General features: G+C 40.6%; 1 protein-coding gene across 3 annotated transcripts; it reads left to right on the top strand.

Annotated features, from left to right (window-relative positions):
• Positions 1-482: 482 nt before the first annotated feature.
• Positions 483-25,907, top strand: LOC306928455 (arrestin red cell). 3 transcript variants are annotated; one of them, XM_079508584.1, is made up of 16 exons: positions 483-709; positions 6,591-6,621; positions 6,779-6,839; positions 7,042-7,086; positions 8,147-8,343; positions 9,592-9,651; positions 10,133-10,200; positions 10,507-10,642; positions 11,181-11,265; positions 11,878-11,950; positions 13,863-14,000; positions 14,490-14,573; positions 16,359-16,382; positions 20,034-20,110; positions 20,976-21,030; positions 21,254-25,907. In XM_079508584.1, the coding sequence occupies exons 1-16, from the start codon at positions 687-689 to the stop codon at positions 21,342-21,344; spliced, it is 1,248 nt and encodes a 415-aa protein (XP_079364710.1). In that variant the 5' UTR covers positions 483-686; the 3' UTR covers positions 21,345-25,907. The 3 variants fall into 3 exon arrangements, with proteins under 3 accessions (XP_079364710.1, XP_079364709.1, XP_079364711.1); XM_079508583.1 differs by having other exon boundaries at positions 16,356-16,382; XM_079508585.1 differs by lacking the exon at positions 16,359-16,382.
• The last annotated feature ends 1,496 nt before the right edge of the window (positions 25,908-27,403 follow it).

Raw genomic sequence — 27,403 nt, 5'->3', positions numbered from 1 at the left:
CGTCTGTACTATGTCAATCAATCAAGTGGCACCTTAATTCCAAGTGGCAGCTAGATGCAAAAAAATATATATTACTGTATATTTATTTTTACGGTCATCTGATCTACCTCCACAGCCTTTGTGATCTACTGGTAGATCACGATCTACCTTTTGGGCACCCAAAAGGTAGAGCTTGCCCACCAGAATAGACTGTAATAAGGGTGATGACAGACTGTGACAGACTGCACTCACTGCAGTAGTGATAATGATGTGACACTGAATGCAAAGTACCAAACGTGATTCTGTCAGGTGTTATTGTTTATATGTCAAAATAAATGACCCCAAAGAAAGAATATTTGTTTTAGACATTGGCGTTTTTTGATCACCGATCATAGTCCAGCGCTCGCCAACTTGCAAGTGCGCAGCTCTTGCGCAACGCAAAACACACTACTGTGATGTGATGTGTGCACCAATGTGTACAAGAACAGAACAGAGTTCCTGTCTTTGCGGAAGCGAAAGAGGACGAGGCGGTACCACATAAAATTAGCATACTAGCTAGTTTGTGTATGCGTGCGTGCGTGCGTGTGTGTGAACTGTGCAGGAAGATCGCTGCCTGGTTGGGGGAAAAAACAGTTTCTTAAACACGAGTTCCAGTTGATATCTAGGCTCATTTGTTGGGATTCTTCCAGCACACGCCTGCCGAGGAGATGGGGGACAAGGCGGGCACCAGGTAGGACGGATCTCCCCTCATTTAGTCCCGGGATTCTATCCTCACGCACTTTGCTAATAATGTTAGCCGAGCTGCTGCTGACTGGAGTGGGGTGATAAGATTGGACGTTTTGCGCCCCATCGCAGAGAGAGAAAGCCAACACTGCGAAATGATTATTAATGTGTTATTATATCGCAGGGAAAACACAGCTTGTTTTGCTTGTTTGTGCCTCACGGCCATACTACTATGAATACGCTGCTTTACAGGCAGCAGCTTTTAGCACAGCTGGGTGGGGTTAGCTTGCTCCTGGTGATGTATGTAGCTGCCCTGTGGCTAACGTTAGTTAGCTTTATGGATGTTGTGTGATTATATCTTGATTGATTTGGTGTAAACGTGTCTAATCTAAAGTGGCTGCGCCTCGTTTTGATTTGGTGAATGACCCGAGGTACATTTTCATACTTGATGACGAGGATGCCCCCCCTCTCTCCAGTTCTGTTTTATAGTGGCACAATCTTATGTAAGGGTAAATGCGCGTTGTTGACATGCAATGTTTTGTGCTGATATGTGATTTTATTTTTCCAGTATTTTACGTTTTTCGTTGACAACGCAGCCATGCAGGGCTCCTTTGACATTTTGTAAACGAATGATGACTGATGAGAACTCCACTGCTCCCCATCGGGCTGTTTGCCGTTATCCTGATGATGATGATGATGGGTCATTTAATAGAGCACGACTTGACGCTTTCTTAGATAATCGACTGATAGATTCATTTAGAACAGACCTTTATGCTGGCTGATGTGACACACAGCAGGGAAAACAAATGTACAACAGTCAAATATTGCGAGGAACATACAAATGTATTATTGTTCATTCCTTCGGGTGTCTCCTTTACATCACCGTGACGTTGTTATGACGCCCTCTTTAAAGCATCATCTCCACCAGAGGGGATCATTTGGATGAGATGCATCATGCAAAATGTAAACAAATATGAAGCCCTTTGCACTGCTTTACTTGCTAACCCGTGCCTTTACACACGTGACTTGTTGTTTTACATGAAATATAGTTCAAGGGCTGGACATGTAAAACTTGTACCCCAACACCCCAACCCCCCCCACCCCACCCCTCCCGTTTTTTCTCTACGCAAACGACTCTGTCAAACACATATGCCAGAATCTCTTAAGTGCCATCAAGGGATGTGTTTATGACCTTGGTGCAGAGACACAAACCTTATTTATAGGCCTACTTTGTCATAAATTAGGCTTACCCTTAAAAGGGACAGTGCACAATACACTACAGATATCGAATTGGATTGGTGGATATCACCAGAGGTTCTTCAGATAGACAATATGCACTTGTATGTTGTTGTAAGCTGCATTTCGTTATTGTCTCCACCAGGCCGAAGGCATGGGGAGAGAGTATGTTTTGCAGTCCGTGTGTGCGTGCGTCCGTCCGTCTGTGTACAGCTAATCCCCGCCACCGTTGGTGCAGCCGATGCCCCACACACACTCCCTGGATGCCAACAACGAACCTCTGCCCCAATGTTTCCACAACGGCCAGTTATAGCGCCACCATGAGGCTGACATATTTCTTTATATTACTCGTACACATTTTATCCATACATCACACAACTCGGGATACACTATCTCTATAGTCATGTGATCAACACAGACCACTCCGCGTCCCCATATTCCATCCCCATTGGCAGATTTGTCCGTTTTGAACAAAATTCTTCAATTCATGAACACGGAATGCGATTTCCGTGAAATTATCTAATTATGCACACACATTACCTGAGGGGCACTTTTTTTAGTTCACCGTTTGTTGCACCTATACTTTACCCCTTTGCATTGGACTCATGAATTCAGTCACTTTAATCAAAATTATGAATGCATGGGATTTGTTTTGGTGATGATGGTATGAAGACATTCTGACACATTTACAGAACAAGCAAAATAGGGGTGCAGTAGTTTATTCTTTGCTACTGGAGTTGCAGTATCTGTACTGGCTTTCTGTCATTAGGTTATTACACATATAGGCCCTTATTTATCAACGCGGTGTACACCCGGTGTACACCAGGTGTACACCCAAAAGGGTGTACACCTGGTGTACACGTGTACACCGAGTTGATAAATAAGGGCCATAGGGCATAGCAGTGGGCATGGTTTTCTGGCACCACTGAAAAATCTGCCATTTTCCCATAGAGATTTACAAAAATATTTATCAATTATTTTAAGCCTAGAATCTTGAATATGTGTGTATATACTGTATGCAGACCAAGGAAAACTTCCCTTAAGAGGAAGGGACCGCACACTCCAGAGACGCTCGGACAAGATTACATTTGTTTCGTGCTGTTTTATTGCACGACGCGTTTCGCCCTGGAGTGCGGCCCCTTCCTCTTTTAAGGGAAGTTTTCCTTGATCTGCATTTCATACCTTGCCTATCAGCACCTCCACTTGGATGTGCACAAAAGATACCTGTTTATATAGCACATAACTGGCGCATGCGTCGTCAAAATGTTATATATATTTACTATATGAAAACCATGCAGCTGTCAGACTGACACTTAAACAATGTACACACTTTGTAATTACGTTAAACATGGAACCTCTGTAACTTAGCATTAGGTGTGTAATTCATTGTATCTGTGTTGTGGCGCCTCAGTAGGCTATGGCTGCATGGTTGTGCAATCTTATGCTGGCTAAAGTAACGTTGTGGTAGAGTAGAGAGTAGAGACGTCCATCACCCAACGGCTTTGCAGCTGCTCGTACCCCAAACAAACAGACAGCCATACACACGGCCAGTCATTGGAGCGGTTAGGCACCGCTCAAAATGCTGTCTCCATAAGATGTGTGAATGAATTGCTCACTGATTGATGAAGCATTTAATGACAAATATGCATATTACATGCACATAAATTGCATATCTGTCAAAAGGATAAAACCCCAAAAGGCTTGAGAGCTTATTTACATTATGGTCTTTTAACCAATGGATACCACTGTCTGTTAGAATCAGAATTTCCTGTACTTTATTTGTTAAACAAATAAATGAAAAATGGTATGGACAGGGAGGCTTTAACATAGAGATTTACACAGAGAGTTTCACCAACAGGGCATGCTACCAGGTACAAGAAGCAAAATGCATGTATAAGAGGTCCTTTTTAAGCCTGCAGCAAGTATCCACATCATCATAATATAATGGCAAAGAAAGATATTGTAGAATTGATGATTGTACTGCCTGGTCACTCACAAAAGGGGCTAGAGCTTGCCCACCACAGCCAAACTTTACCTGCAGTATTTGGCTGCTGACTTGTATTCATTTCATACCCTACATACTGGCAGATATGGTCCAAGGACATTGGTGCCTTCTTTCATACAGTGCAACAGGGTCAGTACAAGATGTAACGGTATACATAGTCTTCTGTAATTGTATACATATTCTATAGCTGTGTGACATGTGCATGTCTGTATATGCTGTTTGTTATGATTAATTTATAGTTTGTTGTGCGCCAGACCGCCAGCGAATAGTTTGGTGCGTGCAGTGTTGAAGAATGTTCTCCTGTAGTTTGCAGCTGAGGATTTTGACATAGGTAAGGCGAGTCTGTCTCCAGTGACTAGGAGTAAAGAAAAATCCATGATTTGGTGTGAAATGTTGAGAACATCTACCCAGTTGATAAGAACTCCACTTGACATTAACATCGCTCATAGCTAGTAATTGTGCATAAGAATAAGAAGTGCCTTGTTGGGACTCTGAATGTACACAGTATGTGCAATTTTTTTCGTGTCTTTTGGTTCAATCTAACGTGAACCTTCTGTTTACTTCTGTGAATATGTTGACAACCTGAAAATACTTTGTCTAGGCACGACTTGTTCCCTTGAGCTAGATGATTATCTGAACTGTGGGGTCAGGATGAACTGGATAACGTCATTGTGCTGTCATCAATATGCACTGTATGAATAATTGCACATTCAGAATATTATGGAAGGGACTTTACACAGACAGCAAGAAAAGTGTGTATACATTTGCAAATAAACTTTTTATTCAAAAGAAGAGTGGAGTCCTTCATGGTGGATGATTACAGATTCTAGAAGCAGTGCAGTTATATCACAATATGGAGTAAAAAATTACATGCCACTTTAATATCTAGACAGACCTCTGAATAGCACAAGTGAAGCAGCAGAGAGATGAAGCCTAAATTATTTTTGTTTGGATATATTTCCTCTACAGTCTATACTTTAAAATATTGGGATTTGGGGACGGTGAGACTCTAATGGCAATGAAAATAGAATTTTATATACTGTAGTAGGTCCTACAGTGTAGGAGGACAATTGTCCTAACTTAGTAGGAGCAATAAACTTGCTTGCCAATTTACTCTTTTAGTTTCCAATTGTTCCCAATACTCCTATCAACATTTTGGTTGACAGTGCAGTTTTGCAAGTCAAAGATGCTCATGCAAGGTTGCAAACACCATGAACGGCATCATTTCCCATCACAGTCATCTTTGTGACACAGATACAACTACCAAACGGCACACTAAGGCTAGCCATCCTCACACACACACACACACACACACACACACACACACACACGCACACAACTAGCAATGAGGGAAGGTAGGTGCTTGGTTTGGGTGTGTTTTCAGTGTTTTGACAGTTTTCACCATTAGGGGTGACAGGGTGGCCTTGTTGTCATGGAGAGTGTCCTGCAAATGGAAGGTCAAAGGTTTGTTCCCTGTGTGTACAGTATGTGTGCATGCATGTGTTTGTCTTCTCGGTAAAACTGAGTAGAATTCTGCTCTAGGGACTGCAACTCTGTACTTTGACCGCACTGGTCAAATGCAAACATTTAGATTTGTCTCAGTAAGACACACAGCAACGTTGGTTTTCGGACGGTATAGAAATGAGACCAGACCACTGTGGTTGTTTGTTCCTGTTGTATATGGTGGTGACAAATGACAATTGTTACAGGAAGTGACTTTTCATTGCTCTGCGAGAATTTCCTGTCTCCACTGACCAAATTATGTTGAAAACCTACACTCTGTACCACTGAGATGGGCTGGTCTTTCAAAAGCAATAATTTCAATTATTATCACCATCGTTTTTTCTTCTATCTTTTTGTTTGGTCGGAGCGGAGGGAGGGGAGGGGTTGTCGGTGTCTCAAGGAAGGTATCCCCCAGTGTAAGCTTCGTCTGCCTGCGAGGCCTGGGTGAAGTTGCCTGTGATCTTTCAAATGTTTTCCTTTTTTTTCCCCTCCTATGCGCCGTTTATTGGTTGTGTTGTAGCTCTATTACTACTTCCTTGCAAAACACTGGCATTGCAGACATTACAAGTGGCTGGGCTGCTTTCATTTCCCAACTTAAAATAGTTACACTGCAGACATTTTAGCTGCTTGTTAACGCTTTAAAACACATGCCTCGCTGCTGCGAGTTGTAGATAATATGTGTTTACGATGCCTTGCTGTATGACAGCTGGTACAGACTATGAGTGCAGTGTGGTAAGATAGGCTATACAAAGGATCGTAATATGATCAGGCTTAATATAGCTGATACTGATCAATTAAAATATGCCTTGATCGGCTCGGGACATCCATTTTGGCACGGTTTCTGTACCAATCTCCTTTTGAATCTGCAATGACTGTAGTTGCTCTACAGTGGTAGATTGTAGGAAGTGAATTTCCCACTGGATTTGTGCCTGATGACCAATCTCCTCATGTTTCTTAGTACTTCTGGGCTAGAGGGAGGCTTGTCATTGAAACATGTCCCCTTCTCATTAGTAATAAAAGTACTGGACAGGATTTTACATTTATGTTATTGAAATATGCCAGGTTCCAACAACCACAGTCAAGTCACTGACTTCACAATATGTCCCCCCCCCCCTCACCTCCCTGTTCTGTCATACCCTTGCAGAGTCTTCAAGAAATCAAGCCCCAACTGCAAGGTGAGCAGGCAAACACACACATACACGTTAAAGAACACCAGGGTATTGAAAGTGTTCCATAGTAGACAATACTAGACATCGGAAATGCATGTGCCTTTCATTTTTACCACAAGACCTACCACAAGTACACTGCCTTATGGTTGGTCCATGTCTGCAGGTAACGGTGTACCTGGGAAAGCGAGACTTTGTGGATCATTTGGACCAAGTGGATCCAGTAGGTAAGTCAAAAGTGTGACGTGCTTTTACGTATCTTTAGAATAGGAAACGACTCCCATGTCCTCATTTGTTATGTAGGATTTAAACAAAGGCCAGAATACTGTGTACATGTAAACACACTGGTAGAGTTGACGGTGTTAAAAATGTGCCAGGGCCCAGGGCATAACGTCATTGTGGTATTTGTTCCTCCCTTTCTCCTGACAGATGGAGTGATCTTGGTGGACCCCGAATATCTAAAGGACAGGAAAGGTAGGGCAACTTCCTTTTGCTGCCACCGCCTTCAGGGGCCACTGGGCAACATTTTGCTTTCAGTGGTCACTGGTTCTTATTGCGTGGATTGCACTGTTGAGTAGTCTGTTGTACATATTGCACATACATGATTATACTCTTTCAATTCTTATTGAATACAAAAACTAAACTACAACATAATAAACCTAACACGGGTGTATCAACAAACTGTAAGTGCAAAACCCATATAAACAAATCACTTTTTCCACTGTAGTGGAGCAGAGGGACTATGCGTGTTACGAGCTATTGTTATGAAGGGTGTATTCTGCTTGTTGTTGCTGTCTGCCTGCGCAGTTCTCTTATGTCAGCCTGTTTAACTGTTTATTTCAGCAAAACCTGATCCAACCTGAAACTGCTTTGCATTGGCTTGTTGTTGGCCCTTATTTTCAGTCTTTCAGTGTTTTGTTGTGTTCATTCACATGTTGGAAGAAAATGTACTCCCAAAAAGAGAACAAAAATAGCAATATCTAATGCAATAAAAATAATATGCACAAAATTATATAAAATTGCCTACATAATTCTCATTTACTATATTTATCAGAATCAAGAAAACGATATTAGTCTTACAGAAAAAAGTATCAGGATCTAAACTCACTCAAACACAGCTGAAAAAGCTATGGATATTTAAAAAAGTAATTATGTCTTTATTTTATAAACTTGCCAATATTTATGGCCTCTGCTGTGTATTTTATGACTGTTTAAATACTGTATAAAGTCAACACCGTCCTTTGGAATGTCTCTGTAATACTGCCTAGACAGCTGCTCTGTGTACCAATGCCATAATGCACACCTGGTAAATGAGTGAGTTATTAGTTTTCCAAGTGATCGCTGGTTAAAAGTAAACAGGATGTGACAGCAACCATGAAGTGGACTTTCCTCGTATCAAACTGTGCTACATCTCTGTTGTGTTCTCCTTGAGCATTGAGCAACTAAAACTCCTCATCCCTCTTCCTCCGTCCCTTCTGTGTTCCCCTTCTTCCTCACACTCCTTCTCTTCTTCCTCGCTACCCCTCCATCATAGTCTTTGTCACCCTGACATGTGCATTCCGCTATGGCCGCGAGGACCTCGACGTTCTGGGCCTGTCGTTCCGGAAGGACTTGTACATCTCCACTTTCCAAGCCTTTCCGCCCGTCCCCGAAGAGCGCAAACCCAACAGCCGCCTCCAGGAGAGGCTTCTGAAGAAACTTGGCCAACACGCACACCCCTTCTACTTCACTGTGAGTACACACACGCACGCACTCCTTTGAAACTGTTGGTCTTAGTCTGAGTTGATCATATTAATTGTGCTCTGTTTTTGAGGGGGATGGTGTAGATTTTCGTCTTGCACAAAAATTCAATTCCCATTGGCAATGAATGGAGAATTTACGTCATATGTAGACGAGCAAATCGGCAATTTTGGTCCAACACAAAGATTAAATTCCCATTGACAATGAATGGATGAGTTATTGAGGGCCTCCTATATACAGGTTTAATGTTTGTTTAGTTTGTTTTAAAAATGCCATTGACAATGAAGGGAAAATGTACGTCATCTTGTCCCTAACACAAACATTTCGTCATCTTGTCCCTAACACAAACATTAAATGCCAATGCTATAAGCAATAATATTTCAACATTTTAATGACCTTTTTATTTTTTATTTTTTTGGTATTCAGACAGCCAGCAATGGGTAGAACGCTCCCAGAAAGAAATTAGTCTCTGTGACACATCTAGGGGCCGCAATCTGCATTCAAAGATTTTCCTAGAAGCTTTGTCATTGGTCGATTTGCCTGTCTGCTTCCTGATTGGTTAGTCACTGCGACCAGGTTTTTTTCGACCAATGACAAAGCTTCTAGGAACATCTTTGAATGCAGATTGCGGCCCCTAGATGTGTCACAGAGACTAAATTCTTTATGGGAGCTTTCTACCCATTGCTGGCTGTCTGAATACCAAAAAAATAAAAAGGTCATTAATATTTTGACATATTATTGCTTATAGCAGCTTTAACAATAAAGAGAATTTAATGTTTGTTTTGTCACCGTTTGTTTTACATCACCATTACATCACCTAATCAACATGAGTTAGACTTTAATATATTAGCACCCCTCACTTCACACGGGTGATTTCTTTTTAAATTTTATATTCTTTTTTTTTGTACAAGTGATTAAATGCAGGAAGATGATACACTCCTGAGGCAGGCTTAGAACACCCTGAAAAGTGTTGATGATGATGAAGACCCAACTGAGTCGGTCGGGAGGAAATTGACATCACATCTCACTTGTTACTTGGCAGATACGCCATTGATACGCCCCAGGTTTCCCTATATTGTTGTCAGTTAACAAATGAACAGTTGAATTGGTTCTCTGGCATTTTGTACTTAGTTCAGAGTCAATTTCAGCCCAAATAAGTTGGGGAAAAAATGTATCTCACTGGCCAAACATAATCATATCTTCTAAATAAAATTGTTATTTGTACCCTCCTTATTTTAGATTCCTCAGAACCTTCCCTGCTCAGTCACTTTACAGCCTGGCCCAGAGGACACTGGAAAGGTAAGAAGACACAAATGGAGTGCTACATAAATTGATGTGTGAAATTATGCGTCTTATGGTGACTAATACAAACAAAGACAGGTCGCATAAATCCTCTGGAATGACAAGTTGGCAACATACACGTTTTAGGCCAGTGCAATAGAGCATGCTTTTGCCTTTTTTAAACCTTACCCATTTTAACCAAATACAAGTAGTATACATGTGCACACAAATTATTACAATGTGTGGGTCTATCGATCGCTCGCTCGTTCTATTGATAGATCGATCAATTGTTCTACATTTTCAAAAACTGTGACCCAAATGATAAATGGTCAGTCATGGTAACATGACATTTGGGGACCCTCCAGCAGTAGGCCCATGACCCATTTTGGGTGCTGACCCAGCATTTTCAGTTTCCAGGCCATTGTAATGCAAATGTCCCCTCATGTCTTGTTTTTCCCCTTTCCTTCCTCTCTTTGCATTTTCTGCTCTGTCCTTTTAGGCCTGTGGTGTTGATTTTGAGATCAGAGCTTTCTGTGCCAAGTCAATAGAAGAGAAGATTCACAAACGGTAACACCGCTGGGTTCCTCCAACACATCTATAAAGCAGTGGTTAAATGCCTAGAATTAAAAATAAATAAATAAGGATTTGTGAAAATCATACATAACATCAAACATATTTCCAGGTGGTGTTTGGGGTCCTTGACATGAAAACGTTTGAGAACCACTGATATAAAAGTAGCAGAACAATTATTTGGACATTTTCCAGGTCTGCAGTATGTAGCTCCTGCAAGATGCTAGACTAGTTTGCAGCATTTAGGTCATTATGTGTGCATTCATAATGGCTGATATCAATGTAATGATTGTGTGCGTGCAGGAACTCGGTGCGTCTGGTCATACGTAAGGTCCAGTATGCTCCGGAGAAGCCAGGTCCTCAGCCCATGGTGGAGACTACCCGCAGCTTCCTCATGTCGGATAGATCCCTTCACCTAGAGGCCTCACTGGACAAGGAGGTATACGCACGATCGCACGCACATCCTAATGTTTGTCGTTTTTTACAGAGGGAATTATGTTATAGCACAGAGCTCTGTGAAAACAATGCCAGCGTGGATGATCTTTAAGTGCCAGAGGAAAACATGACCTTGTTTGTATGGAAATATTATGGGTTTTGCTCAGATGTCAAAGGTGAAACCTTAAAATGGCGTGTCACCAAGGACCAGAGCCAAGACAAAAAATATAAAGACTTGCCATTTCGGGTTTACTTCCCGTATCTGCGTGAAGTGGGCAGATGCCTTTTGATTAATTCCAATGGATGAGTGAACGTGAACACGGCTTCTGAACGATTCTTTTGCCCCATGGTCACTGAACAAAGTGATGCGCTGTGAGCTTGTAGATCTGCTATTTTCACTAGTTTGGATCCCGGGGAGAAATCAATTTTCTCTTTTGTGTCACGGGCTAAAAACATTTGGGAACCACTGCTCTAGGAAAAAAAATAAGTTTTAATAATAAAAGCATGTCATCCTCATAATCTGAAGTATTTCTCTTTTGCAGCTGTATTACCATGGAGAGCCTATCAGTGTGAACGTTCACGTCACCAACAACTCCACTAAGACGGTCAAGAGAGTCAAAATCTCTGGTAAATGTTTGTGGTGACACCAGTCCCAACCTGTGTCGTGTCTCTGTCTGTTTTCTCTTTTTGGCTCGTCTCTCCCTGAATGCATCTCCTTTCTTTCTCTTCCCCCATGTCAAGCACCCATTTGTTTCATTTTATTTTAGCTGCGACCAAGCAGCCAGTATCTGATTATTGTATTGTATCTCGGCTACCTTGAAAATGACTTTCAACTGTACTCAAAGTTGAAATAAAGGTTATGATGATGATGAGTATAAGCCACTCTCATCAGTCATTGTTTTTGTCAGTTCAAAAATTGCAAGCAACTCTTAATTAATATATCTGTCCTGATTGGCTGAGATGTTATGTGTCATGTAAGAGTTTTAACATGGATATAAATGTATTGGCATCATGTCAAATTTTAACATGTATTACAAGATCTAGTGGACTGGGGATTAACCATCTTGTTGTACACTGCAGTCTGTTCGTACATCCTAACTCACATGCAACCTTTAGTCAAACCTGCAACTGGTCACAGCTTAACACAAATGATTTGGCTATGTAAAAGCATGGGTGTGCACTGCTGGTATAAATGAATAATGTCCTCTTTTCTCTCTTCCCCTCCCTCTCTTTCTGTAGTCCGTCAGTATGCAGATATCTGCCTGTTCAGTACTGCCCAGTATAAGTGTCCAGTGGCTCAGCTGGAAGCAGAGTAAGTCATTATCACAGTCGTGCACTAGGTTTATTATACGGCCTAGTGTTTTTATAGACCAATTGACTGCTGGCATTGCTCTTTATGTATAGAATAGAATGGTTATCAAGCCAAGCCAACTGTTAACGCATTGTGGTGTGATGATGTCCCTGAAGCGGATCCACTCCACTCTCTGAACAGTGTTGGATTATTTCAGTTTAAAATCAATCACTTCCAAATAGACACACAAGCTCAATACGCTTTCACTCATCTTGGAGATTTTTTTTTTTTTGTTTTGTTTTGATGCAAATCTGCTTCCCGAAATGCAAATTCCTCCTGTTTCGCTATCGGATGTCAGGAAGCACTTCTGAGCTCAGAACATTAACACTTAGACTGCACAAGTGGTAAATAGCTTGTGCGGGCCGGAATTGAGGAGATTACTACTCGAGTACTTCCGCTTTCCCTGCTCGGAGGAGGCTCGCAGCCCTCCATTGTAAGAAAAGGCTGATGTTAGCATTAGCTCACGCTAGCTATCTTTCTCGAGAAACGTTTATATTTCTATCGCGATGCGATGAAAATTCCGAAATCCGGTTCGAACCTCGGATGTCTGATCAGCACAACGGACAGCGACGCAGTTTTTGAGTAAAGAGCTATAGAAGATCCTAAGTTATAGCAGTAGTAGCATGCGCGAGCATGTTCTGTGTGTGCAGGGGTGAGCATGGTGTTGCCTAGCAACCAGCTCAGGGTAAAAAGTAGTTTTTTAGCGGTGCCGTTTCAGATCCATATCAAGCGATATAAAACGTGTGTGTGTGTGTGTATGTATGTGTATGTATATATATATATATATATATATATATATATATATATATATATATAATCGCAGACAACAGATGGCTATTAAACGTGTATATACATTTTCAGCAGAAGGTGTTCATGCTTCAGCTTCATGCCTCAAAGACTGATTTACAGCAGAACTCACTGACTGAACCACGGTTCAGACTAAGTCCTTTACAGCAGAACTCACTGACTGAACCACGGTTCAGACTAAGTCCTTTACAGCAGAACTCACTGACTGAACCACGGTTCAGACTGTAAGTCCTTTACAGCAGAACTCACTGACTGAACCACGGTTCAGACTAAGTCCTTTACAGCAGAACTCACTGACTGAACCACGGTTCAGACTGTAAGTCCTTTACAGCAGAACTCACTGACTGAACCACGGTTCTGACTAAGTCCTTTACAGCAGAACTCACTGACTGAACCGCGGTTCTGACTAAGTCCTTTACAGCAGAACTCACTGACTGAACCGCGGTTCTGACTAAGTCCTTTACAGCAGAACTCACTGACTGAACCGCGGTTCTGACTAAGTCCTTTACAGCAGAACTCACTGACTGAACCACGGTTCTGACTAAGTCCTTTACAGCAGAACTCACTGATTGAACCACGGTTCTGACTAAGTCCTTTACAGCAGAACTCACTGACTGAACCACGGTTCAGACTGTAAGTCCTTTACAGCAGAACTCACTGATTGAACCACGGTTCAGACTGTAAGTCCTTTACAGCAGAACTCACTGACTGAACCACGGTTCAGACTGTAAGTCCTTTACAGCAGAACTCACTGACTGAACCACGGTTCAGACTGTAAGTCCTTTACAGCAGAACTCACTGACTGAACCACGGTTCTGACTAAGTCCTTTACAGCAGAACTCACTGACTGAACCGCGGTTCTGACTAAGTCCTTTACAGCAGAACTCACTGACTGAACCGTGGTTCTGACTAAGTCCTTTACAGCAGAGCTCACTGACTGAACCACGGTTCAGACTAAGTCCTTTACAGCAGAACTCACTGACTGAACCACGGTTCTGACTAAGTCCTTTACAGCAGAACTCACTGATTGAACCACGGTTCTGACTGTAAGTCCTTGTCCTTCCAGTGACCAGGTGTCGTCGAGCTCGACGTTCTGTAAGGTCTACACGCTGACCCCAACGTTGGACAAGAACCGGGAGAAGAGAGGCCTGGCCCTGGATGGCAAACTCAAACATGAGGACACCAACTTGGCCTCCTCTACAATGTAAGATATACTTGGTAAAATCCTCTGTATTACCAAGGTTTCTTAGTACAGTAAGGTAGGGGGGAAAAAACCCAAATTAAATAATAATGTATTTGTAATAAACGGTTCATAATTGTTAAATAATAAAAACTAGCGAGAATATACTAGCATGTTGTGCCTCACAATCATTTAAATGTGACTTAATTATACATGGTAGACATGGAACTTTGCTGTCATTATGTCTTTCTCTGTCTCTCTCACTCACACTCTCTCACACAATGTCTGTGGCATGTCCCTTACCTTTTATGTCAGCTTGGAAAACATAGTCAGTGTGCACACATGCATTAAGCCAGACAGCGCTTCTCTCCTTTTATTGTACATGTCGCCACCGGTACAGCAACACTTTGGACGCTTGGTAAACAGCGGGATTTGGTAAAACAATCTTATCTCTTATCTATATACTCTGTGTGGGTGTGTGTGGGTGTGTGTGTGTGTGTGTGTCCATCCCAGTGTGAAGGATGTCACCAATAAGGAGGTTCTTGGAATCCTGGTGTCCTACAGGGTCAAAGTCAAGCTGGTTGTCTCGCGTGGAGGGTAAGACACTAATACACTCACTCACGGTGGTGACATTATAATGCAAGAAGTTTGAATTATTTCTCGTTCAATCGGAAAAGAAAACATTATTTTCAGATCAAACTGCTGTGCCTTGTTGAAAGTTGGCAGCAATTTAGATTTTCAATATTTTTTTTTTTTTTTTTTTTGTCATCCATGGTCTGTAGAAATGAGTGACCCTGTACTAGTGTACAGTTTAAATCTGGTTCCATTAAAAACAAAACAATTGAGTTACACATATACACTATAGTAGCAACATAAAACATGTCAGATCTTACATTGCATGTAGAATTTCACCTTGCAGCAATCATGTGTGCATGCATGTTTACTAGTATTTATCAATATCGGGGTTCCCACGGTCCTGAAATTCTTGGAAATATTTTTAAAGTAGACTAACGGTTTTTCAGGCCTGAAAAAGGTTTGTAATTAACCAAATGTATTGGAAAATGCTTGGCTATACATTGTTTTTGGCTATTTATATTCATTAAATAGTAGTGTGTGTAACAGCGGCCTAATGTATAGTTGGAGGCCATCGATATTGTCCTTTTCTTTTTGCTGAGGTTTGCGTGATCTGCGCAAAAGGACAGTTAACCCATTTTGGGTGGGAACCCCTTTTGGTGTTTTAAACATTATGTTATAATTTAGCTATTGAAAAATAGCAGATCTACAAGCTCATAGCGCGCCACCGAGTGGCGCGCTACGAGCTTGTAGGTCTGCTATTTTTGAAAAATCGTGAAAATATTTATTTCAGAAAACTGGAGGATTTAGAAGGATTTTTAAAATTTTTGAGGTCAGGCCTAAATGGGTCAAATGATAAGGGACAATATCGGTGGCACCCAACTGTATAGAGGACGTCCCGTGACATAAATGGTAGATGTGTTGTCATGTTCCACTGTGATACATTGCTAGCTTTTGTAGATCTGTTCTTTTTGTCACGTGACGCCTTTGCGCGAGTTTGTCTTGGGGCATGCGTAAGATTCTCAGTATTGCACCGTATGATTGCTATAGGCCTGGAAATAGGATCAAATCCTTTGGAAAAGTTTTGAAAATTCATTGTTAATGTGTGGGAACCCTGCAATATATTAGCAGAATTCTTGTGCTGTTCTTCAAATATTTCTCTACTTTACCAAAAAGCATGCAATGGCTCTTCACATAGTTAGAATTCTTTTTCATTAATTTACCTATTATTTGGACATGCTTGACTGTTTATGAATGTACTGTGTTTTATGTGACAAACACTAAAACAAGTTTTTCATACACACGTGTACAAGTGTATACATGTAATGTGATTCATCATTTGTGAGAACAGGAATGGTTGTTTTATTCACTTCCCAGGAAGTGAATGCAACAAGCAATGGCGCCAGTTGACTCTTTGTCCCCCCATCTCTCTAATAACGTAAACTCAGTCATAACATTTCCTATTGGCCCAAAACCTCACCTCCACCCCTGTTTGCCCTCAACACTTTGCTGGCGTGCCATTGTTTCACTTGCTTATGCCCTTCTTGGTTTATGGTTGCCATGTTATCTTATCCCCCCCCCATTAGCCTGCATTTTCCATGTTCTGGTATACTGTAGTTCCCCATTTTACTCTGCATTCGTCTCTTTTCAGTTGCCCTCCCCCCTCCATTTTCGGCTGTGATTGTTATTTGTTTCTCCTCCGCATTTCAACTTCCCTCTCCTGTGGCTTCTTCTGTGTCTCTCTTGTCCCCTTGTGCGTCCCTCCATGCGTGCATCTGCCCTCCCCTCTCCCTTCCCGGGTGGCAGCAGGCTGCTGAGTGGCGTGTTGGAGAGGTAAATCTGACTGGCCAGCCACCACCTCTCTGTGCATGTGTCTGGTCTAAATCAGTAGTTCCTAATCCTGGTTCCTCTGGGCATCTATAAATCACCTAAAGATATTGCTAATGTTGGTTATTTGAACCTTGGATGTGGTGTGTCCACTTCGGGGTAGAAGAAAAATCCCCCAAATAAAGAAGCTGGTACAAATGTTTCACAGTGACAACAAACTAACTGTGTGTGTGAGTGTGAGTGTGTGAGAGAGTGTGTGAGTATATTCCCAGACACAAGTTTAGGAACCACTGGTTTAGCGCTTTGGTATTGGTGGAAGTGTGAGTGTGAGTGTGTGAGAGAGTGTGTGAGTATATTCCCAGACACAAGTTTAGGAACCACTGGTTTAGCGCTTTGGTATTGGTGGAAGTCTTTCAATGGTGGAAGTCTTTCAATTAAAGGTCTGACACTTCAAATTTAATGACAGTTGAAAAATGATAAACACTGTGTTGAATGACTTTATATCATGCAATAAGAGAGCTTTAATTTAATATCGGACCACACACCCATTAAAGTCAGTATCAATATAAGAAATTGTGCCTCATTCATTAAGCTTGGGTCTGCACATATTTTGTACTTTTTCTGCAACTCAAAATTTTCTGTGAATTTTGGCTCGGTAGCTGAAAAATCAATTAAAATAGTGCCAAACCCCAAATACAATCATTGTGCCCAAATTTGTCATATGAAAGAAAAGAAAAAAAGATGTCAAACATCTATTATTTGGATGCATATTATGGACATGATGCAAATTAATGTTATTATCATTTGACGCATTAAAGCTGAATTCAGCGTGTTTTCCGTTTCTGTAAGTGTGGCCACATGCATTATGTTGCAGGAGGCAACAGGCTCGCCACCAATGTCGAACTATTCATTTATTATATTGATCATATGAACGCCACACAATAGCGTAATAAGTAGGCATATTACCGAACCCTTCCCCATTCTGACGAGAGACAGGATATGTTGTTAATCGGTAATCAATTTAAGCGTGACCTGGTCCATAATCTATCGCAGCGGTTCTCAAACTATGGGCCGTGACTCAAAGTGGGTTGACAACGGGGAAAAGAATCAACATCCAAGAGGATGTTATCACACATAACATGCAGCTCCAACCCTGAGAGCAGCAACACAAGCAGGTCTTGAAATGAGAGCTAACCACCAGCCAAATATTGTTTATATATAAGTTATAGACAATATAAGTTGTCTATGGCTGGTACATTACTTACTATCAACTGGCAAGTTTTCTCTTCAAAAGACACTAGTTCAAAGCAGGCCAGCAGAATGGGGGTCCAAGCCTATGTCGGGCGGCAATTTTCCATCGTTGGAAATGAAGCCAGAGCAGAAGTAATGCTGCTGTTGCACAAAACATTTTATCACATCAAAGCCAATGGAATATGACTTGACTTTACACTTGGTTTTATTACCTTTTGTAAACCTTTTCATAAAGACTTTTCAATAGCTACTTTAAAGTCTTTTTTTTTTACATTATGCTTCCTTGATTTTAAAAAACAATTATGAAGAAGCTTCTGCTTCTACTGGTTCTACTGAGGGAAGTAAACGGAACATGAATTTTCTTTTAAAAGAAATCTATTCTGGAGAGAGAATTTCACGGAAGATAATTTATCAGCTGTGTCCCAGTTCCAATTTTGTTTGCTCATGTATTTGTTTCATCACTTCCAATTTCACTTATCTCCACCGTGCTTGCGTGCGTGTGTGTGAATCAAACTCTTATTGGATTCGCATGGTGAGGGCCACTTGGAGTGCACCTCCAAAAGTGTTTTCACTTCTACCTATAAGGGCATGACAAATACAAAACATTTTTACCGTCTGTTATACAAACGATTTTGTGTTTAGGTTAATACTCAATGCACTTCCTAGTACTATTTGCTACCTGAGATGTGTGTGTGTGTGTGTGTGTGTGTGTGTGTGTGTGTGTGTGTGTGTGTGTGTGTGTGTGTGTGTGTGTGTGTGTGTGTGTGTGTGTGTGTGTGTGTGTGTGTGTGTGTGTGTGTGTGTGTGTGTGTGTGTGTGTGTGTGTGTGTGTGTGTGTGTGTGTGTGTGTGTGTGTGTGTGTGTGTGTGTGTGGGGGGGGGGGGGGGTGGTGTCTGTGTTGTCACAAACCTTATGAACACACAAGACTTCTCACAGTAAAAACTGTGGAAATATAGAAATAGACAGTTTTTATACTGTACTTCCAGAGATACATTTACACTGAGGATTTTGCTGTGCAGTGTTTGCAGTGCTTCTTTCCAAGCTGCTGATGGTGTGTGGGTGTTGTGCAGATTGGACCCGAACCAAAGGGGAATCATAACTGCTTGTCGTTGTGACATGACCTCAATATGCATAGACGACATTTTAACCATTTAAAATCCTTACTATACTAGGCTCCCTCCTTTTTCCCTCTACACTCTTTCATCTTTGCCGAAAATAGCCGATCTTCAAGCTTCAGAACGTGATGGCTTCTAGATCTGCTATTTTCACCAAATGTTCGCCCCCAGAATAGGGATGCTAGGGTTCATGTGATTAAAGCGATGTTTATTATAATAGCATAGCATGATCAGAAGTTTTAAACATCAAAGATCGGTGGCGGGTGAATCACAATTTATAAGTACAGTTGTGGCGATCTGCGCTCGCCCCAACAAACCGCTACACGGTACTTAAAATCACACCCGTCTGAAGTGAGTGGTGCTGTCTGTACTGTACTGTACTGTACAAGCCCTCTCCCTGGCCTGTGTGTTAGGCTGTGCAACAGTGACACTTGGTGGTGAACAAATGCTATCACGCTATTTTTGTGCTCGGACACAGGGACAGACCCAGCCATACACATAGCTGTCTGGACACAGGCCAGGGACAGACCCAGCCACACACATAGCTGTCTATAGGAATGGTTGCACCACTCAAAACATTTACAGACTCTTAAAATTGTGAACAAAACATGGCTATATCCTAACCTTGAGATGGTCACCTAGTACTGACTGGACCCCCATGGCTGTCTGACTGCTACTGGACTCCATTCGGTGGTGTGGGTGGGTGTAGAAGTGAAAATGCTTTACCAAAAGAGTTGTTTCTTTCTCGTTGTCTGCAGAGATTACTACCTCCGCGGTTAGGTTGGAAGAGTCGGAATATATAACATTTAAGAGAGTACGGATATTATAAAACAACTGGCGTAAAGAGTTGTTTCTTAACCACTTTCTTTTATTATTATTTTTTATCTCATTACCAAAATAGAAACTCCAGAACCCAAAGACCTGAAAACGCTGTAGATGACTACATTACATGCAGTGTTTGTGTAGCTTTAGGTAGTACGGTATTGTTTTTTTTTTATAACGAACATAAATTATGAGGCTCGATAAGGTGAGGCCTACGTTTTAACGTTAATTTTAACTTTCCGTAGACTCATTCGTACTTTTCATCAGTGGGGTACTGCATAGCTGAACTTTAAAAATGGAAAGAGACTTTTATTGATCCTGAGGGAAATTCATGTGTCATAGCAGCACCACAGTAGGCATGGAAAATAAACACAGGATTTTCCAGGCAAGGGGGCACAATTTATTATTTTGTTTTTTGTTTCAGTCCATTCACAATGATTGTGTGTGTGTGTCTCCCTCTTTCCATCAGAGATGTGTCGGTGGAGCTTCCCTTTGTCTTAATGCATCCCAAACCCGTGGAACCACCTGTATCTCGTCCACAGTCAGGTACACACCTTGCAGACCCTCGCTCTGGGTTTTGTCTCAATACCACATTTCCATATCTTGAGTTTAACACGTACTACTACAGAGCGAATATAACCATAACCCCTTTGCCCTGACTATGCCACACCTCTAAATCAGTTGCGACCTCACCGGTGGTCTGGCATGTTTAGCCCATTGACTACGACTCGACCATTTTGCAAAGCATGATGTTTGTTTGCATTTCAAGGAAGTCATTGAATTCAGTTAATTTCAGAAAGTATGAAATTGTACTCTGAAAGTTGATTGTGAGAGATAATCCAATATGCTAAACATAATTCTATGGCTTTGGTCAAAATTATGTTGTTATGCATTTTAAAAGAATGGGGTGATTTAAAAATTCTTGTCAAAAATAGTCTCTGGAGAAAAGATGGATAACTGTTTAAAGAAAGTCGAATATCCATGACTTATTAGCCACACAGTTGCGTTCGACCAACCTTGACTCCATTGTTCGGATTTGTTCGGTAATGTTTTAATAACTTGTAATGTAGCAAAACAACAAAATGTAGATAACAAAATATGGCTGAAACTGGGAATAGACAATGGCATGTATAGTCCTTTGAACATAAATTACTACTATCGAAATGAGGAATAATCAAAGTATCCTCACATCTCTGAAATGTCATCTTTTCGTTCTGGTCCTTATGATTGTAACGAATACATCAACCAGCAAACCCCCTGATCTATAGGCCTCTCTTTCAGTCTCTGGCCATAGCTATCCTTGCCCCTTCCTTATCATGCAAGGAGTTGCCATGGAGACACAGGGAGCAGTTTCCATGGAAACGACGATCTGACATGCCATTTTGTGTGTGTGTGTGCGTGTGTGTTACAGCCGTGCCAGAGTTGGACCCTCCAATTGACACCAACCTGATAGAATTTGACACAAAGTAAGTATTCAGCCTTCCGTTTCAAACACACATTCTATTGCTGTTTGGTGCTCAAACTATGCAGAAGCAGATGGATATAATGTAACATCGCAGCATTAGATAGCAGCGACTGCTTCGTTTTTGGTATATATGATTATTTACAATTTCAACCCCCCCCCCCCCCCCCCCCCTCTCCGTGTTGCCATGACCAACTACCCTCCCCCTCCTCTTGCCCACCCTACAGCAGCATCTCCCAGGATGACGACTTTGTTTTCGAGGACTTCGCCCGCCTGCGACTCAAAGGAGCAGTGGATGACAAAGACGAGGACTGCTAGGAGCTCTCAAACTATTAACACGTTTGCAAGCTATTACACACACACACACACACACACACACACACACACACACACACACACACATACACACAATCGCGCTCACGCACAGACACTCACATGGAAGATGTACTCGCGCACACACGCACACACACACATTCCCCAGTGGAGGGGAGAAAGGCATGCATACAGTGGCCTGTGAAGGCGTTGGTGGTTTGCTGGAGTAATTTCTGATAGTGAAGTGTTCTTCTCTTGCTTCAGCCATTCGTCGTCTTCTCTCAACTCGTCTCATCCTCTCTCTTTTTCTTTCTCTTGCACACTATTACTCTCACTGTGTGCATAAGCTCATCTTTGTCTTTCTCTGTCTGTTAGGTTATTGCTTAAGCTGCAGCAATGCTGGAGGATTTTCTTTCTTTTCATGGGCAGTCCACTCCTATTTGTATTTTTATCTTTACTGAGATCTTAGGAAGGCTGTCGGGGAGATGGAGTAGGGCAACACGAGAGGAAACGTTAGTGGGATTGTATATGTTAAAGGTTTTCCAGAAGTGGGGCCCTGTCCTTGCCTGAGCACAGAATTTGGTGTCACTTCTGTTTAGTACCAAAATGAAACTTCTAGGCTGATACCAATATTATGACTATTTAAAAAGAGAGAGAGAGAGGGGAAAAAAACACACAATTTCATTTTTTTCTTTTCTTTTTTTCCTCTTTACCCACAGTAGCAGCCATATAAATTAGTCCAGAGGGATTACTATAAGTCTAATTTAGATAAAGGTTTTACAGCCCATCGCAGCATTTTGTGAATAGTTAACTTGACCTAATGGTTTGTAATGCTGACAGTATAACATTTGCTAGTCAACACTGCATTGTGAAATGTTTTGAGTCACAAGGCCTGAAAATAATTAGACAATATCACATTCAATGTAGTGCTCTGCTCTTGTACTATGTATCAGCAAGACTGATGATTGAATATAAAGACAGACTTGCTGATATGCAACACAGCATAATATGACCTTGAGTGTAATATTGCTGTTCTACAACAGTTCTGCTATAAACTACATATCAGGTAATGGGAGGCAACAGTTTGTTTGTTTATTTGTCTCCACCAAAAATATAGTTCTCTATCAACAAAATGCCAGTAATTTCCAACTGAGCAGGTTGAAAAACAGGATATTGTTAGCTAACTTGTTAGAATGGTTTTAATCATAGAAAGCAGAGTGATGTATTGCATACTGGTAAAAGGCTGCTGTTGAATTGGAACTTTTTATTAGGCCATGCCACTTTTTTGGGGGGTGGGGGTGTCATGGCCCATGGGCCACCATAGACCAAGCAGAATGTATAATATTTTGAATATGTGATGCCGCTTGCTGAGTTTGTCTTACTAACTTTGTCTACAGAACATTTCAGGCCTTGAGACTATCAAACATATTACACAATTCAGCTTTAACGGCAGCCTTCATGTCTGTTTTTTGGTGCGCCTTTTGATTTATTGAATACAAATATAAATGTATCTGATGTTGGCAGTGGCAGGGAATTCAGGTGAGAGGCTGTGGGATTATTCTTTTTTTAATGCCTGCACTATCAGTGAGAATCTTTTACTTTCTTGCGCTTTTGGATATTGGCTGAAAGTGCCAGTTTCGTCTGATAATAGTTAGGCCATCAAAATTTCAGTACATCCCTGCTGCTTTTCTTCAATTTGTTTGCGGGTAGAACATTCAGGTATGGCCAGGGTTCCTGTGGAAGTCTGGAAAGTACTAGAATTTTTTATTTTTATGGAAATGGGAAATGTGTAGGGAAAACAATGTCTTGATTTGAAAGCTGAATAAAGGCGCCATTCGTCAAGATCACTGGATCTTTTAAGTTCCTTCCAATCAGGCTGTATTTTTGAAATTCAAACATTTCTTTCAATTATTTATCACTGTCTTGTTAAAGTATATATTTTAAATGTCACAATGCTATATAAAAATATAAAGTTGTATAAGTATCGAGTACTATCTCCAAGAAATGCATAACATCATGCCTGCAATGAAGAAGGAACACACACACATACACACTCACAAAACGGTAGTTTTTTGCTAACAACATATGGGCTTTCACCAGCATCACCATGCTCTGAACTTGTACCCCGTCATCCATTCTGTACATAATCTGTCATGTTTTGTGATCAGAAGGACTGGGTATTAGAAAAAGATAACACGTACTGTACATTGCTCATTTGTTTTTTGTTTTTCTGTATTCTTTTGAAGGACACTTCAAAATATTGGACACTGAATAAATTCTTTCATGTTATATTTGTTACATGAAATTACTTGCTCTCTTGTAAAATATAGTTATGTTCATTGTTCATCATGGAAAAGGTTATCAAAACATTTAAATATACCCAGACCTTGTGATCAGAGTACATATTTCTAATACATTTTTTTTTAATTTGGGCCAACATAAATGACAGGAAGAAGCCTTGATCACCTCTCATATTTGAAATGTGCTTACTTCACAAGTGTTTTGTGGTTTCATGCTCCTGTGATCTGTAAATCCCTACTCTGTGTTTTTAGGACTGCAGATTGCAGGCTCACGCCTTTATACATTTGCGAATATTAGGTACATTTCACCTCATCACAAGAATCATGAATCTTGCTAGAATGTTGCTTTTTTTTATATATGTTGAGATTCAGTCCCCACTCCATCATGTCATTGTTTCCTCTCCTTCCAGTTCCTACCTTCTCCTCTCCTTGGAGCTTTGTCCATCGAGGCATTTTTTCCCCTGATTATGTTTTGAATTGTTTTCAGTAGGGCCCACAGTTGAAATATTCTCAACTCTGAGTGTTTGGGAGTGCCTCGCGTTTTCAGCACGGTGAGAAAAAAACACTCGATGGACATACAGCTTTAAGTAACGGTGATGGAGAATAGGGTAAGACTTCCCATGTTTTTGTTAGATTCATTCCTCATCTTGTTAGTTGACTCTCTTACCAATCTAGAATCCTCATTGTACTTTTAAACTAGAGATGGCAAGTCACATGACTCATTTCTGGGACAGGAATTTGTTGACTTTTGAGACTTGCTTGACACATGGAGAAATTACTTGACTTTGACTTGAATTCTAGTGACTGCGTTTGGACTTGGACCCTGCTACTGGTGAACAACTTGTGACTCAAGCAAGGTTGACTTGGTCTCACCTCAGGTTTAAATGATTACAGTCTAACCAAGCAGCTTGTTGTAGGAAAATGACAGTATTGACTTTTCTTTTGGGTTTCATCTCTATTATACGTTGCCTCATCATGCACAGTAGAGTAGACCATGACCCTGAATAATGCTCTTAATTACACATTAAAGCAGGTAATTGGTAATGACATTTTCAACGTACAGTATGCATGAAAGCGACTACTACACCCTTTCATGGAAACTTGCACCAAATTACAGCAACCAATTAGATGTATGAACATAATAAATGATTCAGAGAAGAGAATGAGCCCAAAAGTGAACAACATTGATATTTTCCATTTACTGTGCACCACTTTGTTGTTGTTTTTTTTTTTTTTTACCCATGCAGGTCTTTCTCTCTCTTTGGACTTTACCTATTCTGATTCTAAGCAGGATTCTTTATTCGTCACCATTCAGTCACTCACATTAATTCCGTTCACTCAGGTCTTTGTCAAGGACTTTAGTAATTGAGTCTTTGTAAGAGCATGGGTCTTAGTTTTGCTTGCTTTAAAAAATATATTTTCAGCATTGTGTGAGAATAGTTTGGGACATTGCAACATACTGATTTTGTGCTACTTTTCAACAAGTCAATTGCTACCATCTCTGACATGAGGTGTGTAACGTGTTGTCCCCAACTGCACTGACAAAATGACATTGCCTAATAAACTATATTCTGTGGTTGACAAAAGAAAGCTTGCAAAATCTGCAGAAAAAATAATCTTCCTGGAGTTAGGCTATGAATGCTTATTTTTCCATTTACAACCATGTATTTTCAAAATAATACGATCATTTTGTAATGGGTTTCAGAGACCCAATAGTCATGAAACTCATTCTGCACATCAATGAAAATGTATACTTAAAAAATTTGTATAAGAGAAGCGACAAATTTGCCGTGACTTGCATGGTTATTCTGCGTCAGCAGTCGTTCATTTACAATTTTTCACTCAACCCTTAAGGGAACAATGGATCCAATATGGAGCATGTTTTGTTTTCTCTTTTTTTCCTCCTTGAAGCGGTGCTGTGAATTGTACGAGCTGTGATTGTTATTTTTTTGTGCATTTGTGGGGTACTTTGTAAAGCAGCTCTGCTAAGTGTGAAAATATTTTAAAAAGTGCCACCCCCCGAGCTGTGCGATGATTGCCATAATGTCTATAATACAGGAAATTATTTCTGTTTGAGGAACGTATGACAGAAAAAAAATTATAACAGTTATGATTACTATTATGACTATTATTACTTTTATTGTATCATCATTGTGACCATGATTATTCTTATAATCATTGAAGAAAGTGTATTGTTTTGCCATTATTTTTTATTTCCAAGATTTTTATTTTAAATTTCTTTTTTTTTATTAAAGGTGAAATGAACTAACCATAACATACTGTTTTGTTTCTTGTTGGATACTTCATCATACAACTAGTGAAAATACAACTAGGGGAAAAACCCAATCTACAAGCTCAACACATTGATATAGTCGCAGTAATTGTAATTGAGACAATGAATGAAAATTATCAGCAGAATTACGGAATTGTTTTTTGGTCCTTTGTGAAATTAGATATAGGCCTACTTTATTATCAGCGAATAAAGTAGCTCTGACAATGCAATGAAACAAATTTTGATGTACTTTATTGATCCACTATACAGTATACTGTCACCACTGCAGTGCAGAATATGCAGTTTAAAATAAAGACAAATAAGCAAAAAGAAGGGACAGCTACAGTAGGCTATAAAACAAAGATTACATACAGTTTCAAACAATTAGACGACTGCCTAAAGACTCTTTGAAACATTATCTATTTAAATGTAAGCAAAGTAGATTTAATTTCAACAGCTTTTCCCCCATTCAGGCCAGATTAAAAAACCCCGCAGAGACTCGTTACAACTTTTTCAGATTTTTTAATCATACTTTTTTGTTAAAATTAAAAAGGGAGATTTCACTGGTGTTCTGAACCAGTAACCTGCAACAACCAACATGGGTCAATTGTATTTTCTGGCCACCAGGGGGCAGTGAAAACGTTTGTTCGATGAGAGTCAAAATGTAGTCCCCCGAAGTTGGTATGATGATGGGTACAAAGATAAGTCCAATGTGCTTCAGCTGCTGGTTAAGGGCTGAAGCAACTTGAATTAGAAAGAAAAACACATTTTGTTTTCTTCGCAGATGAGTAAGGGGTGTCATGGGAGTCGTGTGACTGAGCTGAGGCTCAGTCAAAAATACCTTGGCTCTTGGAGTCAAACAGGAGGGGCCAAAGGATGGGCCTTTGCTGTCTTGGCAGGGGCCAAATCCCTGTGGTGGCTAATGCCAAGACAGTAAAGTAAAGTCAAATGTCAAAATGTATTCATATATTATAGCACAATGTATTGGATGTCATCATGTGTTTGTCTGTTTCATTGTCTAATTACTGTTTGATTATGTTTGTCAGTTTTATTGTATTTAGCTTTTTTTTTTATTGATTGAAAAGACTAGTCAGTAAAAAACAGGACAGCTTACAGTAAAACACAGGCTAAAAGGATTGCACAATTCCATTGTGGTCCTATAATTATTCGACTTTTATTGTTTGAGATTGTAACCACTTTTATATGCCTTGAAAAAACATTCACAGCACAATTTCAATTACAATGTTTTTTTTACTTCTAAGAATAGGTTATTGCGACTCTTGACACAAGTAAGACGTTTCGGGAGGCGAACAAAGCTGTTGTGGCAGTCTGACACACACACGCGCACACACACACACACACACACACACACACACACAGAGACCTGTATCATTCCAATTTCTTCTCTGTATGTTCCAATTTCAGTTGCCCTCTGGTGGCGGGCGGGTGGTGTCACAGCGTGACACACACAGACAGACAGTTTTGGCCAGCTT

The sequence above is a fragment of the Electrona antarctica genome (genome assembly GCF_951216825.1).
Source record: "Electrona antarctica genome assembly, chromosome: 8".
Classification (NCBI taxonomy): Eukaryota; Metazoa; Chordata; class Actinopteri; order Myctophiformes; family Myctophidae; genus Electrona; species Electrona antarctica.
Note: the sequence above shows the minus strand (reverse complement) of the source record. Positions and strands in the feature narration are given on the sequence as shown.

Excerpts from the sequence above, each read along its gene's own strand:
- LOC306928455 (XM_079508583.1), top strand. The coding sequence starts at position 687 with ATGGGGGACAAGGCGGGCACCAG. Across the intron at positions 10,201-10,506 it reads GAAGAGAAGATTCACAAACG|GAACTCGGTGCGTCTGGTCA; the intron begins GTAACACCGCTG and ends GTGTGCGTGCAG. Across the intron at positions 21,031-21,253 it reads CTGATAGAATTTGACACAAA|CAGCATCTCCCAGGATGACG; the intron begins GTAAGTATTCAG and ends CCCACCCTACAG.